At 42.0% G+C, this 17,941-nt stretch overlaps 1 protein-coding gene across 1 annotated transcript in view; it reads left to right on the top strand.

Moving 5' to 3' along the window:
- The window catches only part of DNTT (DNA nucleotidylexotransferase), a 1,044,127-nt gene that overhangs the window by 532,067 nt on the left and 494,119 nt on the right, over nt 1–17,941 (top strand). The window contains exon 8 of the mRNA XM_069242235.1: nt 17,116–17,239. Coding sequence (XP_069098336.1) covers nt 17,116–17,239 — 124 coding nt within the window. The remainder of the gene's footprint in view (nt 1–17,115; nt 17,240–17,941) is intronic.

Genomic DNA, 17,941 nt, shown 5'->3' with positions numbered 1-17,941 from the left:
GATTTCCCCAGGCCTGATAAGGACTTTATGTCACATGTGGGACAATCTAACACAAGACTCTATTTTAAAAGCCAGGGTAGGAACACGTCCCTCGGTTACTTACCAAAGGAAGACTTCTTTTAAGGACCTACTGGTGCACAGTTTTTTACAGGTCGATACTGGTACTTTGTTGTGTCTCGACAAGTGATTTAAATTTTGCGATCATTGCAAAGCTTGAAGATTTAGCAGGATTGTAAAGGAACCCACACTAGCTCGAACAGATCTTAACTAGATAATAACTAAATTCATCACTTGCACCACTGATTATGTTGTTTACACCATCATTTGCCCGTGCGGAAAATGGTACATGGCTTCAACCATGTTTGCAGTTAAATAATGCATTCTGAACACTGGTGGGCCATCACTAACAATGACACTTCTCATAGCACTGCTAGACATTTTAATGAGGAATGTGCCAGTGATTAGAAATTGGTGCAATATTTTGCCCTTGACACCGTAGTCAAACATCCCCTTGAAGGTAATAGGTTAGCTGAATTAAGAAGTCTTGAATCAAAATTGATTTGATAATCATGATGTATGGTCCCTGCCGGGATGACCATAGATGAGTAATTATTTGTTCATTTGTGAGGCCTGGTTTTGGCTGCCTGTACCCCCTGCCTGAACGAGAATTGGTGATAAGATGTGAGCTCTTTTGAGTGTTTTGATTTCTATTTTTGTTGTTACCCCCATTTATTGCAGATGGATTGATCATATCTATTTTCGTTCTTGAAAGATGGCTTTTGAATTTAAAATTATTACAAGCACCATTACTCTATTGTTTATCCTGAAGGGAGTAATGGCTACTACAAGCCTGGATAGATTTTTTCATATCCTTATAGAATCTCTTTTGATTGTTTTTCCTTTGTGTTCACATTATTTTACAGCTGTATGGGAAATTCAGTCCTGTGTGATAATAAAAGACAATTGGATCTTTAGAGGAATATCCTTAGCCATTGGATGGCTATGGCCAGAGACTGTCTACAGAAAGTGGTTTCATGTATTGAGACACACATCTGACTCTGAATTGCAGATCACCAATATGGTCCTGATACCTTAACCACTAGGCCACAGGTGACTCCTTACTGTGCATTGCCCAGACATATCTACAACATTTAAAGGCAATTATTTGTAATGCCAAAAACACATAAATGTTCCATCACTAGCAATGTTTAACATGAAAGACAAAAATAAATAAACAGACACACTGCCATGAGATACCAGAATTTGAACATTCAACCTACTGAGTGATAGTCAAAGAGCTTTTCCAGTAGGCCAGATGAGACACTGTTCCAGTGTGCATCAAAACATAACTATAACATTCACACCAAACATCTTGTTGGGGTAATGCTTTGAAGTCCTTGTTGTGCGAGAACATTGCACAAACAATCTCTCTCTCGCTCCCATCCCATGGGAAAAAGAGAGAGAAAGTGTCAGGACCCTGTGCTGACATTGCTTCCACACACAGGGAGCTGCTACAAATAGCCAAATATGGTGTAATTCCATCCAGAGGTTCTGGCTGCAGGTGAGTCTACGGGAATTACTCTGGGAAACACACTTTTTTGATCCCCCTTTTAATCGGCCCCCGCTTGACGGGTCACCAAGAAACTTTCCATGCACAACAAGACCCAGCTTAACACTTTTTTTTCAAACTTCTTTGTGAAGTTTCATCAAACAGCACCAAAGATATAGCCAAGTCACAAAAATGTTTTTTTAATGTGGAAACTAGGTTCTAACTATAACTACCTACTGGTGACTGCCATATCTATATATATATATATATATATATATATATATATATATATATATATATATATATTGTTGTATTGTGCATAGTTATATGGATGTGATGCATCCTAGCAACATGTTGCTAAGAGGAGAATTGGAACATAGAATCAAAAGGAAACCAGCTGATCTTGGCTGGGTTGGTTGCTTTCACTTATCTTGAAATAAACGGAAGAAAAACAAAAAAATATGTGCAATATTTCTTTCAAGTCGTGACGAGGATGGGATCTGTCCATACATGCCTTTATGTGGACCAACCCTGATTTCACGCAAGTGGGCCTGAGAAGGTGAGAAAAAAAAAAAAACTGTTGATCTCTAAAAGACTGCTGTATCATTTTACTGGATGTGTGTTCTAGTAATGCTGGATATGTATGGTGGAATTATGCAAGTAAAAGATACAGTGGATTTGTATAGAAGAGGAGGAATTCAAATTTAGTTAACCTGATCATGTAGTGCTGCGTTATATGGTGCTTTGTGTGGAGGCAGCGCTTTGTGCAAGAGCTATGGATTCAAGTGCAGCATGCTCACCTGGTGTTAGAGAGGAGCCAGGACATTTTGGGCCTTTTGAGACATTTTGAAGGCGGCCGACACGCACTAGAGCACACACGCTGTTTGCTTACATTGAGGAGTGTTGTTGTACAAACATGGCAGATACGCGCTGAATCCTAAAGGACGCGCTACTGTGTTTGTTTATGTCCAAAGGAAATAGCCGTCAGGTATCCATGGCAACAGGGCATGCATGCGCAGAAGCTGAGAGACGCCCTGCCACGTCTATTATATTGGTTATCTTCAAGTAAGGAACCGTCAGGTATCCGTGTCAACCAGTGGATTACAATGCAATTTCTTTAAAAAACAAATGTGACGTGACTCTGTGTCAGCCATTTTCCAACATTGGGATGATTCTCTTTGCTGTTCATTAGGAGAATGGTCTACCGCTAAAAATCGGAACAGATAGCATTTAAACAGGAAGTATGAATGCTCCATATCAAACGATGGTGACCACTTCTTTTATGTTAATTTATTATATTAAAAGGAGTACAGACAGCGGTGACTACTTTTATTATATTAGTTAGTTTTTTTTAGTTTTAAAAGTGTTATACATATGTTATACATATATAAGAGATTTAAAGGTGTTACATATATATATATATATATATATATTTATTTATATAGGAGAGAGAGAAGATATACATAAGTAGGGAATTTAAAAGTTTTACACTTATAATAATATATATTTGTAGAAAGAAAATACAATCAATTGCCCCCCGGTGTTTTAAGCTACCCCAGGAGATCCTGTGATGTCATGGGAAGATTGGCGAGAGGCCTTTGAAACTTTTTTAGAAGCCTTGGGAGGTGCTATTTGTATGGCAAATAGAAAGCTAGCATCATTGGAACTTAGTTTATGGGTGAAAGGAAGAAAGGGACTTAAGACAATGCCTGTGTGTACTCAAACACTGAAGGTGAAGAAGGTTCTGATGAGGAAAGAGAAGAGGAAGATGTTTATAGGGCACAAGCTTCTAGGAAATCTGTTGATGAATATGTTAGTGATATGCGTACACTAGCAGTTATATGTAACTTTAAAGGGTTACACGAAGAAATTATAAGTGACCAATTAATCAACTGCACTAAAAGTGTTAAAATACAAGAAAAGTTGTTACATTTAAAGGATCCGCCTTTAGATAAATCCATAATGGTAACTAAAAGAATTGAGGATACCACTCGCTATGTAAGGGAGTTAGAGAAAAAGGACTCACACAATACAACAATTCAAGAAGTAAGAAGAGAGGATAAGTACAAAAAATCTGTAAACAAGTGTGGAAAGCTTTTTAGTGAAGAAAGAAGTATTTGTTATGCGTGCGGTAGCAACAAGCACATGGAGTTATCAAAGAATTGTCCTGCAATTAAAAACAAATGTTTCAATTATAACAAAATTGGACACCTTTCATGGGCATGTAGTCAAAGGAAACCTATGTACAAAGGACATTTTTATTTAATACAGAGTAGATATGAGGAAGGCAATTAAAGTTCCTCAACAGATGACATTGAAGTGTGAATGTTGCAGGATGGGGTAGAGCAGGTGTGTGATGATGCAAAACGTACTACAGAATCAGGAAACGTCATTAATATGTTAAAACAAGATGAGTATAACCCTCCTAAATGTACAGTATCAATGAATGGCGTTATGGTACAAATGTGGGCAGATTCATGTTCAGCATATTCGTTAATTAATCAAGAGACGTGGCACAAGTTGGGGAAAATAGAATTATCTGTGACTAATGTAGTGTTGTTTGGGTATGCTGTAAATAAGTTACAGATAGTGGGCTGTTTCCAAACAGAATTGTTTTCTAAACAAAGGAAAACCACATGTTGGGTGTTTGTGATGGAAAGCGGTTGTTGTTTATTAGGGTGGACGTAACAAAGAATGTTGAATATAATGATGAATCCTAATACTGAAGAACAGGTCTTGGCGGTGGAGAACGAAGACATGATGAAATGGAAAGTTGAATTTCCAAATCTTTTTGGAAGCAATTGAAGGTGTTTGAATAAATTCATGCACAAAATTATATTAAAGAATGGTGCCACAGCAAAAGTTAATAAGGTTAGGAGTGCGCCTTCAGTATTGAGGGAGGAATTGAAAGCAGAACTAAACAAACTTTTAGAACTGGGTGTACTCAAAAATATAGACTCATCAGAATGGATAAGTCCAGTGCTTATAGCTAAGAAACCAAATGGAAAAATTAGGATGTGTGTTGATTTGAGGGATCTGAATGATAACATGTGGGTAGATCGACACCCCATCCCCAACATAAATCAGTTATTAGCAAGCATGAAGGGTGACAAGGTGTATTCCATGCTTGATTTGTCAAATGCTTATCGCCAGATAATGTTACACCCTGATTTTAGACATCTAACTTCTTTTATAACTCCTGAAGGTGCATTTAGGTAAATTTGTATGCCATTTTGACTTGCATCTGCTTCAGCTGTTTTCCAAAGAGTAATGCAGAAGCTCCTAGATGACATGGAGAATGTAAGATTTTTCCAGGATGATATTCTGGTGTGGGAGAGAACAAAGGAAGTCATGATGACCTTTTGAAAAATGTATGTAAAAGATTAGAAAATGCTGGGCTCACTGTAGAAATTAGGAAACGCAAATTTGCCCAGCAAAGTGTTGAATATTTAGGTCACACCATATCTTATGAAGAAATAAAATCCAAATGAAGTTAATGGAGGATATTGAGAAAGCACCATGTCCAGGTAACAAGGATCAATTAAGATCTTTCCTAGTGCTGGATAAATATTATGCTACATTTGTAAAAGATTTTGCAAATATTGCACAACCGTTGCTTGAATTTATGAAGAAAGGACAAAGGTATGAATGGAAGGAAAAATGTCAAAAAGCATTTGAAGAATTGAAGACGAATATTATAAATGCTGTGGAATTTAAACCATTTGAAGTCCAAGAACACACTATAATACCTACTGACATGAGTGTGTGCGGTTTGGCAGCAGTATTAATGCAAGTAAGCAATGGGGAAAAAAAAGAGTAGTAACATTTGCGTCGAGAACACTAAGAGGTGCGGAACCAAGTTATTCTACCATAGAGAAGGAAGTACTTGCATGCTGGTGGGGGGAGTAGCATTTCAGAAGTTATGTGTGGGGAAGGAAGTTCGAATTGCGAAATGATGATAAGCCATTAATAGACATATTTATGACAAAGAAGGCAGGGCAAGCATCTACCAGAATTGCTAAATGGATTTATAGGTTACAGGCATATATGGTTATTACATTATGGTGGCCATTACGACCTCAGCGGTCTTTTCCGAAGACTGCCGAGAGACCGCCGTACGGAAGACCGCCAGTGCTGGCGGTCTTCCGCACGGGCCATTATGACCGTTGGCAGCGCTCCGTCCTTTTACGGACGGAGAGCCGCCAACAGCCATACTGGCGGCAGGCGGGGAAGTGGAGGTAGCTCCACCGCCACGCCAACAGAACATCGCCCAGTGAATCACGTCCTGTGATTCATTGTGGCGGAGTTCTGTTGGCGTTGCGGTGTTGGCGGAGCTGCCCCCATGGGTCCTGTTCCCTCCCGGAGGATCACCGGAACAGGTAAGGTGATCGTCCGTTAGGGAAGGGGGGTGGGGGGTGTTTTGTGTTGTGTGCATGCATGGGGGTGTGCGTATGTGTATGTTGAGGGGGCGTGTGAGTGCGTGCATGAATGCGGGGGTGTTGTGTGTATGTGAATGAGTGCGTGCATGAATGCAGGGGTGTTGTGTGTATGTGAATGAGTGCGTGCATGAATGCGGGGGTGTTGTGTGTATGTGAATGAGTGCGTGCATGAATGCGGGGGTGTTGTGTGTATGTGAATGAGTGCGTTCATGAATGCGTGCGTGTATGTGTGTATGTGTGCCGAAATGTTGGGGATCGGGTGGGGAGGGGGGTCCTGCCACCTTTGGGGGGTGGCAGGGGTGGTGGGGGGGTAGGGGAGGGAGTCGGGGTGGAGGTGGGGGTGGGGGTGACCCCTATTAGTGCCAGGGAAGGGATTCCCTGGCACTGATAGAGCTTACCGCCATGGATTTCATGGCGGTCCCAAACCGCATGAAATCCATGGCGGTAAGCCGGGTCAGGCGGGTTGTGATACCGCCGGCGGTATAGTGACGACCGCCGGGCTGGAGATCCAGGTCTCCAGCCCGGCGGTCGTCCCCGCCCTGGCGGGCAGAACGGTGAAGCGGCGGTTGGCCATGGCGGTAACCGCCATGGTCAAAATCTCATTTTTTAGACCGCCAGCCTGTTGGCAGTCTTATCGCCGCTTCACCGCCGTCCGCCAGGGTCGAAATGACCCCCTATATGTGCCTGGTTTATCAAACGTAAATGCAAATTGTCTGTCAAGACTACCTTCAGAGGCAAATGATGATGAAGAGCATGATGAGTGGATGGTAGCTGACATTGTTGATGCAAGGATTAAAGCTATTCCTGAAGTTGAATGGAAAGCCACAGTAATGAAAGATTAAGAAATGCGGATGATAAAACGATATTTACCAGAAGGATGATCAAAGATGAGTGATGAACAAAATTGGTATGAACTACAAAAATGTTTGGGATGAGTTGTGAGAACAAGATGGGATTATAAAAAGAGGAGACAAATTTGTTGTGCCACAAGAGTTGAGGAAAAGGGTGTTATAGATTTTGCATGAGAGGTATGGTGGAATGTCATGTATGAAAAGAAAAACTAGAGAAGATTTTTGGTGGCCTAGTGTGGAAAGTGATGTGGAATGGTATGTCAGAGGATATCAGGAGTATGCCTCCAGTGACAAGTCACAATTTGTGAGAGATACGTCTGTTGTTCTTGTCCCATTTCCAAGTAAACCATGGAAGAAAATATGGATGGATTTCTGTGGGCCATACAAAATGGAAGGATGTGGAAGAATATGTGTTGTAGTAATGATTGATTATTATTCCAAATGGCCTGAGGTCAGTATTGTGTGACATTAGATCACGTATGGTTGTAGATTTCTGTGAGGAAGTGTAGGGGAGAGAAGGCTATCCTGAAGAACTGGTGACAGGTAATGGTCCACAATTCAATTCAGATGAATTAGAAAATTACTTAATACGTTGTGGGGTGAAGCATATAAAAAGAGAGATTGGGCATCCTCGTGAAAACAGTTTATTGGAATGATTCAATAGAGTTCTAAACGAAAATACACAGTTATCGTTGCAAAATGGATGTGAAGTATCCTAGCGACATGTTGCTAAGAGGAGAATTGAAATGTAGAATCAAAAGGAAACCCGCATATGATGAAGAGATCTTAGCTGGGTTGGTCGCTTTCCCCTATCATGAAATAAACAGAAGAAAAACAAGGAAATTTGTGCGATGTTTCTTATATATATGTATATATATATATATATTTATATTTATATTATTGTCACCTCCTGCTCCGTAAGGGGCCACAGACCCTGCAGGGCAGCCTGGGTTACTGGGGCGAAGCATCCCACAGAAAATATCTCCCAAACATGAAAAGCCCAGGCACCATCCATGTTAAAATCCAAGCATTTAATAGCATTTCTGAGCAGCAAGACAAAAAATCCTGACGTGTTTCGGCAACAGCATGCCTTGTTCCCAGGTAAGTAAGAGCAGGTGTGAGTGAGCCAGTGCTTTTTAAATACACAGTCATGTGACTTCAATAACCAAACTCCAACACCCATAATGCACAGTTCCATATAAATAACTTCCTGAACTGGAACGCTTAATTTCCATATAGCTGCAATAGCGTCACATGCACTTCAGTTCACCATACAAATGTTCTTCTGTGCATTAGGTATCCTTTACTTGATAGTCCACTTTCTTTTACAGTTGCTGCCCAGCATGATAACAGCAATACAAGGAATACATGAAAAGTAAGAGGTGAGGCACACTGTCTCCCTCCTGTCCCTTGCTCACCTCCATCACAATATATTTCTTTGATAAATGCCTTATTTGCATGAAGGTGAACGAGTCGGGCCCCTTCCATAAAACTATTATTGTCACCTCCTGCTCCCTAAGGGGCCACAGACCCAGGGTCTTCCTTGTATTGCTGTTATCATGCTGGGCAGCAACTGTAAAAGAAAGTGTACTATCAAGTAATGGATACCTAATGCACAGAAGAACATTTGTATGGTGAACCGAAGTGCCTGTGACGCTATTGAAACTATATGGAAATTAAGCGCTCCAGTTCAGGAGGTTATTTATATGGAACTGTGCATTATGGGAGTTGGAGTTTGGTTATTGAAGTCACATGACTGTGTATTTAAAAAGCACTGGTTCACTCACACCTGCTCTTACTTACCTGTGAACAAGGCATGCTGTTGCTGAAACGTGTCAGGATTTTTTGTCTTGCTGCTCAGAAATGCTATTAAATGCTTGGATTTTAACATGGACTGGTGCTTGGGCTTTTCCTGTTTGGACTATATATATATATATATATATATATATAAATATATATATAAAATATATATGCATATATATATATATATATATATATATATATATATGATGTCTGGTATTCTCAGTGTGTGCTCCCAATAGTTCTGGAAGGTGAACACATACAGAGAATACAGCAGATGTGAGACGGTTGGGGGAGGGAGAACAGGTGGAGAAGAGGCAGCTTCGAAGAGGATCCCGTTAGAAGCCATATCTAAATAAATTCACATTTCTGTGGTGCTCCTTATTGCGTCCAGCATTGTCTACCCCAGGAACTATCCAACACTTTTACTTTTGCAGACCGTGGTAAATCTGTTTCACATCTTACTCATATAAATTTTTTAAAAAGGGGATCCTTTGCCTTCTTTTGAATTCATGGCTTGGCAACATGCCATCTACTTTTACAGGCTCCCTTTTCTATCCACTTTATACAAGACACATTAGTTCACAATATATGATAAGCAGTTAAAGGGCATTGCCTTTCCTACTTGGTAAGTAAGTAATCCTTAGACTACTTATGTTCTTTCCACTTCTCTTTTCCATCCAGAATTAGTGACGTCACTAACGCCATGTTAGTGTACATGTTTGTGCTCATTCTTAAGAATTTTGCCCTTTCTTCACTAGGTAAGCAATTTCTAAATACCTTTTACTGTAATTCCATGCATTGAGTGCCAATGTTTTCCAATGGCTTTCTGTCATTGCTTTTTTATTTGCTTTTTAAAGTTTGCTATCACTAAAGCTTCCTTGACACATTTCTCAGGATGACATTTGCCTAGTTCGCTATGGGGGTCGAAACGTTGATGCTAATTCCTAAAATTGGACAGTCCCTTTCCCATTGATGGGACTATTACACACCTAACTTCAAGCATAACAAGATATAGACTCAAATCAGTGTGACTGTCAAGCACTCTAATGCCTGTATTGAATGGTTTGTTTACACTATTCACCGCATTAAGCACGGGGATGTTCACTTTTTCTTTGCACTGTAGCACCTCGCTTTATCATTATTGTAGGAATAAATTAGATTGATGATTGATTAAATTACGTATTTAAAATTGCATTCCTTGTTTTTTTTTAATTCATGTACTTCTAATACTATTTGTAAATATTGATTGGATATCAAATTATTGCACGTTATCAAATTGTTACGTGCTTATTCAATTACCCTTCGTGTTTGTTTATGGGGAGTTCCCGAAGGAACCACTGTTCTTTCTTTGTAGACTTAATCTGGGTTACATCACATGTCAAAAACGGTTCCAGTCCCTTGAAATGCCTAATTGTAATGTCCAGTCGTAATCATAACACAAATTAAATACTGCTAAACGTGTCCTGAGAAGAATTACCCGAGCATAAAGTTGAAGGAAAAACCGGTTATGATATTTTTATGTTTAAATTGCCGGACTCCGGAAGACGTTCGTGTTGTACATCAATAACTGCTTAGACAGCGTGAACTAATAGCTTTATAACATTTTCTTCCACCTCTGAAAGAAGGTATTCAAGCAACACTACTTCTGGTGAATGGAGTACCTATTTCGTGTCCGCAGTTAAAATATATTTTTGCAATGGTCTTTCCATATAAGAATTCACACTTCCTCTCGAAGAATGCTTTCGATCCAGCTCCATGCTAGCTCGGATATATATTATTTTGGGATTTGGCCTATTTATGGGTTATGGATCTCAAGACTATAAACAGGAAATACCCTTATTAAATGCAGCATATTATGTATAAAAATGTGTCAGATAATGGGGATGCCATTTTTCTGAAATACAAAGAGGGCAGGAAAATATTCATGTTTTTCCGATCCGTCATTTTGTTGGTTCTGGCTAACATGATGGCCCAGGGAAAGACAAAACATTTGGCGACGGTAAAGCACTGGTCTTGAGATTTTTGCACATCTCCTCTTAAAAGTGTAAAGCTTTAGGTAATGTAGAAATAATTTTCATTTTACTGCTGTGAGAAACTAGGGCTGATTGCAGAGGCCCCATAACTTTTTGCCCCCATTTTCCCCTTTATGCTGGTGTTTTCCTGACTCTGATGGTGCCCTGGGTACTGCTAACCAGTCCCAGGGCCTGTGCTCTGTGTAAAAAGGTTATGCAAATTAGGCTAATTATAATTGGCTAAGTTAACCTACCTATAAGTCCCTAGTATATGGTAGGGCATGTAGGTTTAGGGACCACAGCATAGGTGGTGCACACCTAGGTGCATTGCTGAGGTGCCCAGTGTCATTTTAAAAGCAAGCCTGCCTTGCTGGCTGCTTTTAAATTAAAGTTATATGCAAATTCGACTTTGGAATTAAAGGTACTTCCAAAGTCTTAAACTACCTTATTTTTACATATAAGTCACCCCTAAGGTGTGCCCTATGTGCCCCTAGGGCTGGGTGCCATGTAACTATAAGCAGGAACTTTATAAAAATAGATTTTTAAGCCCTGGTGAGGTAAAAACAGTCAAATTTTTTTTTCCCTCATTGAAGTAAATGGCCTTCATAGGCTAGAATGGGCAGACTTTATTTTAAATTTTAAAGTCTCCTTAAATGTTGCATACCAAGAATTTGGTATCAAATTAATTGTTGTAATAAATCCTACAACTTCCAGTTGTTGGATTTAATATAACTAGTTCAGGTAAAAAGTTTAGACTTTACCTAAAAAGTTGCCAATTTCAGCTCTGCATTGTTTTTGCTGCTGTGCTCTGATTGGCCAGCCTGCAGCAGCTTCTGCCAGGCTACTTTGATGAGGTGTGAAGTGGCCTGACTTCACACAAAGGAATGTGCTTGGGGGAGAGAATCTCCCCTCAGCAGATGGTGAGGCAGGAAGGGGGAGGGCTGCCAAACTGGTCTTCAAAGGCAGAGAAGGACATTTGCAGCACCCAGCAACACCCCCACATCCTGCAACCCCAGACAGCTAGGTGCCCCCTTGATTAGATTAGGAGAGGGCAGGAGAGGGGTGTGTTTATGATTTTTAGCCACACCAGTGGGTGGGCTCAGCCAGATGTAACCTCCAAAAATCAGATTCATCCATGTTGGATTTTTAGAGACTGTTGCCTTCTGGGATGGATTTTTGCCACACTTCCCAGGAAGTGGTCATCACAGGGGGACGACCCTGTCCCTGATTGGAGAACCAGGGCCCCCCTGCTTTTCACCCAGGAGCAAGGATAAAACTGGCAGACCTGCACCCACACCTCAGATCCCCTCCAGAATTCAACAAGAAAGGAACTAAAGAAGAAGAAGGACTGCCCTGCTGGACCCCTGGCCTGCACCTGGAACCTGCACTCAGAAAGACTGCACCAGCTGCACACTTGGGCTTCACCACAAGAAGGACTTTGCCTGGCTTCAACTGGTTCAAGGAGGGACTCCCTGTTTGCTACAGGTGAAAAATTGCTAAACCAGAGTCCCCTGCACCAACTCCTGAAGAAAGCGACCAGCTGACCACTGTCCAGTGGCCAAAAAGGAGTTTGCGCCAGGTGCATTCTGGGAGTTGAAGTCCGCACCCCCCAAGGACCATCACAGAACTTCTGGACCCTTGGGGTGAGCTGTGGACCCCAAAAGAACCTTAAAAGAACATCTGGGTGAAGCCCCAGAAGTTTGGAGAAGATTTGACAAATTTTGTAAAAAAGCTCCAGAGAGGGACCGACCCGCCGCGGAAATTCTAGCCGGCTTGCCTCAACCGCGACCCGGCCTGACTTCGTGGTTCGTCCCGGTAAAGAAAAACATCCGAAAAAGAGACTAAGTCCGAAGGTAAAAAGTTGACCGGGACCTTCCAGCCATCGTATCCGAGAAGGGCTCCACGGACGTCGGATCAAGATCCAGGTTTACCCCGGTCGAAGGATTTTCATCTCGAAAAAACGACTAAGTCCGAAGGTAAAAATCACCACCGAGGAAACCGACTTCGCGTATCCGGACAAGGGCTCCAGGAGGTCGGATCCAACTGGCAGGTTCGTCCCGGGGAAGAAAAACATCAAAAAAGAGACTAAGTCAGAAGGTAACTTTTTAACCGAGGCCTCCCGCGACTTGTAGCCGAGCAGGGCTCCATCGCGGTCGGCCTGAAAGTTTGACTTTGCCCCGGTCCTGGTGCAACCAGATGACCCGATTGGCGCTTTTTGTTTCTAAGCGCTAGAAAATAATAATACTTTAAAAATTCATATCTCCGGTTCCCCTGAACCGATTTTAATCGTTTTTATGTCATTTTAAAGATAAAAATATAAGCTATTTTTATAAATTGGTTTTGGATTTTTAAACTGTTTCCTGTGTTTTATTTAATTACTGTTTTGTGATATTTGAATGCTTTACACTTTGTCTCCTAAGTTAAGCCTTGACGCTCGATGCCAAGCTACCAAGGGTAGAGCTGGGATTAATTTACTGAGACCTAACTGTACTTATGTGGAGGTTTGTGGCTTGTTGCTAGGTGTAGGAACCTACCTGCCCTACCAATAACCCATTTTCCAACAACTGCCAATTGATGACATGCATAGTGTCAAATTAGTGGTAAATGCTGATAGCGTGCATACATGTTCGTCCATTAATCGGAAGTTTGTGAACATAAAAACTGAAAAAGAGAAGTTGTTATTTAAAATTGTTATATTTTTGTTTCTTTTTCCTGTGCTGTAAAGCGACTGTAAAACTGAGAACAGGACAAAGGGTTGCACCTTGGCAGTGTGCCGCCTAGTGTGTTGCAACTCGCTTTTGTTAAACTTTAAATGACAACACCACAAACAGTATCAATAAATCAATTAGGATTTGTATAGCACGGTAAACATCTATGAGAGTATCCAGGCACCGTGTCAAGCAGCTCCATGTGTCAGTCCAAGAGCCAGGTCTTAAGCCCCCTTCTGAATTCCTGGGGGAAGGGTGCTGTTCAGAGGTGGATAGGGAGGCTGTTACAGGCTTTTGAGGCAAAGTAGGAGAGGGAGTGGCCTCTGCTATTGCAGCGTCAGATGCAGGGGTGTGGACGACGAAAAGGGAGGTGGAGTGCAGGGTTCTGGAGGGAAGGTAGAAGCTGAGGTGGTGGTACATGGTTGTGAAGGGCTTTGTGGGCGTGGGTCAGCATGTTGAATTGGCATCTTTTATTTACGAGTTGCCAGTTGAGTTTCCTCAGGTGTGGGATGATGTGGGTCTATCTGGGGAGCTTTAGGATGGGTCTAGCTGCTGAGTTCTGTATGATTTGTAGTCTCTTCATGAGGTGTGATGTGATTATAGCGTACAGAGCGCTGCAATGGTCCAGGCAGCTGGTAGCAAGGGCTTGTGTGAAGGTGCGTCTGGTGGAAACCGAAGATCTTGCATAGCATAATGAGGGTGAGGAAGCAGGCCAAGGACCCTGGGATGACCTTGCTCTTCATGCTGACGTTTTGGGGGCTTGGTCCATAGGGGGGTTGTAGGGAGGTCTCAGGTTGTCAGGCCACCAGGAGCCATCCCATGGTGAGGTGGTTCTTCTGAAGATCATGGCTACAGTTTTGTCTGTGTTGAGCTTGAGGCAGTTGTCTTGCATCCAGCTGGCGATGCTGGTCATGCATAGGTGGAAGATGGCCTTGGGGTCTTTAGATAGTGAGAAGATGTTCTGGGTGTCATTGGTGTATGATATGATGTTGAGGTCATAGTTCCTGATGATGTTGGCCAAGGAGGTTATGTAGGCATTGAAGAGGATGGGGCTGAGGAATAAGCCTTGGAGGATGCTGCAGATAATTTTCTTGGGCTTTGATGAGAAGGGTGGTAGGAAGTCTCTTTGAATTCTGTCGGATAGGAATGATGCAATTCACTTGAGGGCACCATCTTGGATGCTGATCTGGTGGAACGTTTTGATTAGGTTATGGTGGGAGATGATGTCGAAAGCTGAGGTCAAGGAGGATGAGAGCAACTGATTCTCTTTGTTCCAGGAGTGTTCTGATGTCGCCCATGGCGTCAATGAGCGCGTTGTTTTGTTGCTGTGATTGCAGCGGACACCTGTTTAGGTAGTGTCCAAAAGATTGTTACCCTTTAGCTATTTCATGAGTTGCTGGTTGAATAGAGTTCTCAAGGACTTTGGCATGAAAAAGGAGTGGGGAGATCAGTCAGTAGTTTTTGAGCTTATTGGGGTCAGCAGAAGGTTTCTTGAGGAGGGGTTTGATTCCAATGGTTTCCATTCATTCGGGTAGGTGGCTGAAGTGATGGATGTTTGGAAGATGTCTGTGAGTTTGGGGCTGAGGGTGTTAATTCTGAGGTTGAATATGTAGTGAGGGCAGGGGTCCAAGGGAGCTACTGATTGGACAGAGAGCATGATTTCAGTGGTGTTTTAGGTGATGAGCTGATTCCACCTGGTGATTTGGAGGCTGCCAGGGGAGTCTGCAGGGTCAAGGTGGCTGAGGGAATTAGTGGTGGCAGGTTTTGTTATGGAAGTAGTCGGCGAGGGCGTCGCAGAGGTCCTGGGAAGGAATGATGCTGTTTTCCGCAACTGAGGGATTTGAAATTTCTGTGATGATGCTGAAGAGTCTTTGCTGTGTTTGGAGTTGACTTGGATGTGGTTGGTTAAGGTACTCCTTTTGGAGCCTTTCAGGAGTCTGTGGTACCAGCTGAGTGAGTTCTTGAAAGCGGTCCAGTTGGTGGGCTTCTTGGTGGTGCGCCTCCTTTCTTTCCAGTTGTTTGCAGATCTGTTTCAAGATTATTAGTTCTAGGGTGTACTAGCTGGCTTATTTGGCATGTCTGTTAGATTTAGAGGTTATGGTGAGGTCAACTGTGTTGGAGATCCAGGAGGTGAAGTTTTCGATGGCTTGTTCACTGTCCAAGGAGGTGTCTGAGGGGGAGAAGTTGAGGGCATTGATGCATTGGCTTTCAGATACTTTGTTCCAGCTACAGTGAGCATGGCTAGGAGCCAGTGTGTAGGTAAAATGGATGATGGTGTGGTCTAACCAGGTGAGCTCAGTGATGTGGCTGTATTTGATTCTGTTACTGGCTGAGAAGATGTGGTCCAGCGTGTGTCCTACGATATGTGTTGGGTCAGTGACTATCTGAGTTAGGCCAATGTTGTTCATGCTTTCTATTAGGTTGGTGGTGTTGGCTTCGTTGGGGTCATCAAGGTGGAAATTGAGGTCTCCAAGGAAGATGTAATGTTCAGTGTTGATGGCTTAGGGAGGGATAAAATCGGGAGTGGTGTCACAGAAACTGGGGCAGGGTCCTGGGGGTCCATGACTGAGGGTGACTATGATTGTGTTATTGTCATCTAATATGAGCTGGAAATGGAGGTGTTCCCTAATTGATGTGTGTTCGTCTGTCGTGGTAGTGCACTGGATTGGTTTTTTGTAGATGATGGTGATTCTACCTCTGTGTTTGTTGATGCAGTCGTGGTGAATGATCTTGTAGCTCAGATGCTGAGGCAGTATTGAGCCGGGTTTCTGTGAGGAAGAGGATGTTGTGGTGAGGGTGGTGTTGGTGTCCCATTGCAGAGGGATCCAGGATTGAGGAGGAGGCAGTGGAGCTCACGAGGGAATTATGGGCAGAGGGGTAGTGGAGGTAGGGTGGGCTGATGTGATGGTGTTGCAGAAGAACCAGCAGTGGTGGCAGGGGAATAGCCTGGATGTGGAGCAAGGAGAGGTGCAGCAGCAGCTCTTGCTACATAGTCTGGGATTTGGAGTGGTGAGTTCACCACTGGAGTAGTGAGTTCACCACTGGAGTAGCGGTGGATGGTGGGAAAGCCAGGATTCCTGGCACTGGGTGCAGTATGGATGCGGAGAATAGCAGATGGGATTGTCTTTGGCGTGCTGGTGGAGTGCCACACTGCAGCCTCCATAAGAAGTCCTGGGAGGAGTCAGCAGGGAGGGCTGGGAGTAGGAAGCATGAAAACTGATGGGAAAAACAGCAGCAACAAAATAAACAGAGAAATTACAGAAATGAGTCACTAAATAACCACTACAATTAAAAAATAACACTAGTGTAATAAGGTACCAGCGAGGAGATCACAGACAGGTCCCAACAGCAGGACCAAACTGAAGGGTCCGGGGACTGCGGTGAGGTCACCTGACCAGGGGAGCCATGGCAACTGATGTAGCGGCAGCGGGGGAGCAGCGAACAAGATCCAAAAGGATCATTTAACAGTGTGTAATTGACATGTTTAATCTGTACTGAATAACACCTTGTCCGCAGACCTCACCAACCTAATGGCAGCATTTGTTCACCAGCACACAGAAATAATGCCTCATGATAAAAGGATTGGCAATATTTAATTTAAAAGAGCATTGATTTGTAGTATGAATTTTCACTCCTTATTTGTTAAAACTATCTGCAATAGTTTTTTTTCCCTTCACTGAATGGAATTTAGATGCCATTTATTGCATGCAATCCCAAAGTCTGTTAGTAAAATTTTATTTTTCTTTGTTTTAGCTGTTTACTTCTGTTTTTGGAGTGGGATTAAAGACGGCTGTGAAATGGCACAAGTTGGGTATCCAAACTCTCAAAGAAATAAAAGAGGACAAGAATCTAAGGTTAACTAACATGCAAACTGCAGGTAACACATTGCCAGTGTGATTTCTGTTTTGAGAATTACCATATGTCTAACATCATTTTTTCGGATGCTTCTTCTTATGATTTAGGCAACAACTTTAGATCTCAAATGAATGAGATCATTTCAAAAGTTTTCTCCTTCACGCAATGTAATCTTGGGCAAATACGTTTTCAAATCCCCCTTTCCTAAATGTGAATTAGTGGTGTGAGAAGTAGTCATCCACTAACTTCAGAGCTTTACAAGTTTGGCAAATCTCACAAATATGGCACAGTTTAAATTGTAAGAAAAAACTAAGGAACAATATGTTTGTAGAAAAAGTCTCAGTAAACATACAATTGTAAAATTTTTGATTACGAAAGTAGAAAAGTTTTAGAGCATAAATTAATATTGGTTGCAACATAGAGGCCATTTAAATGTACATAGATCTTAAATTGATTTATAACAATAAAAAACATAAGAGATTCACAATTAATACTATACTACAAACAATTATCCAGCATAATTAAAGGGGTGGTGGGTACTAAGTTATCCAGCTAGTGCTCTAATGAACCCCATATCTTTTGCCTTTTTTCTAACCAGTTTGCCTTTTATACTTATATAGGCAGGAACTAAGTACTATAAAACAGTGTTGTGAAAGATCCATTTATCAAAACAAATTGAATATGTTTTATCACAGCAACCTAAAATTAGATAGCCACCACTCTT

This window comes from Pleurodeles waltl, chromosome 6 (assembly GCF_031143425.1).
Source record: "Pleurodeles waltl isolate 20211129_DDA chromosome 6, aPleWal1.hap1.20221129, whole genome shotgun sequence".
Classification (NCBI taxonomy): Eukaryota; Metazoa; Chordata; class Amphibia; order Caudata; family Salamandridae; genus Pleurodeles; species Pleurodeles waltl.
Note: the sequence above shows the minus strand (reverse complement) of the source record. Positions and strands in the feature narration are given on the sequence as shown.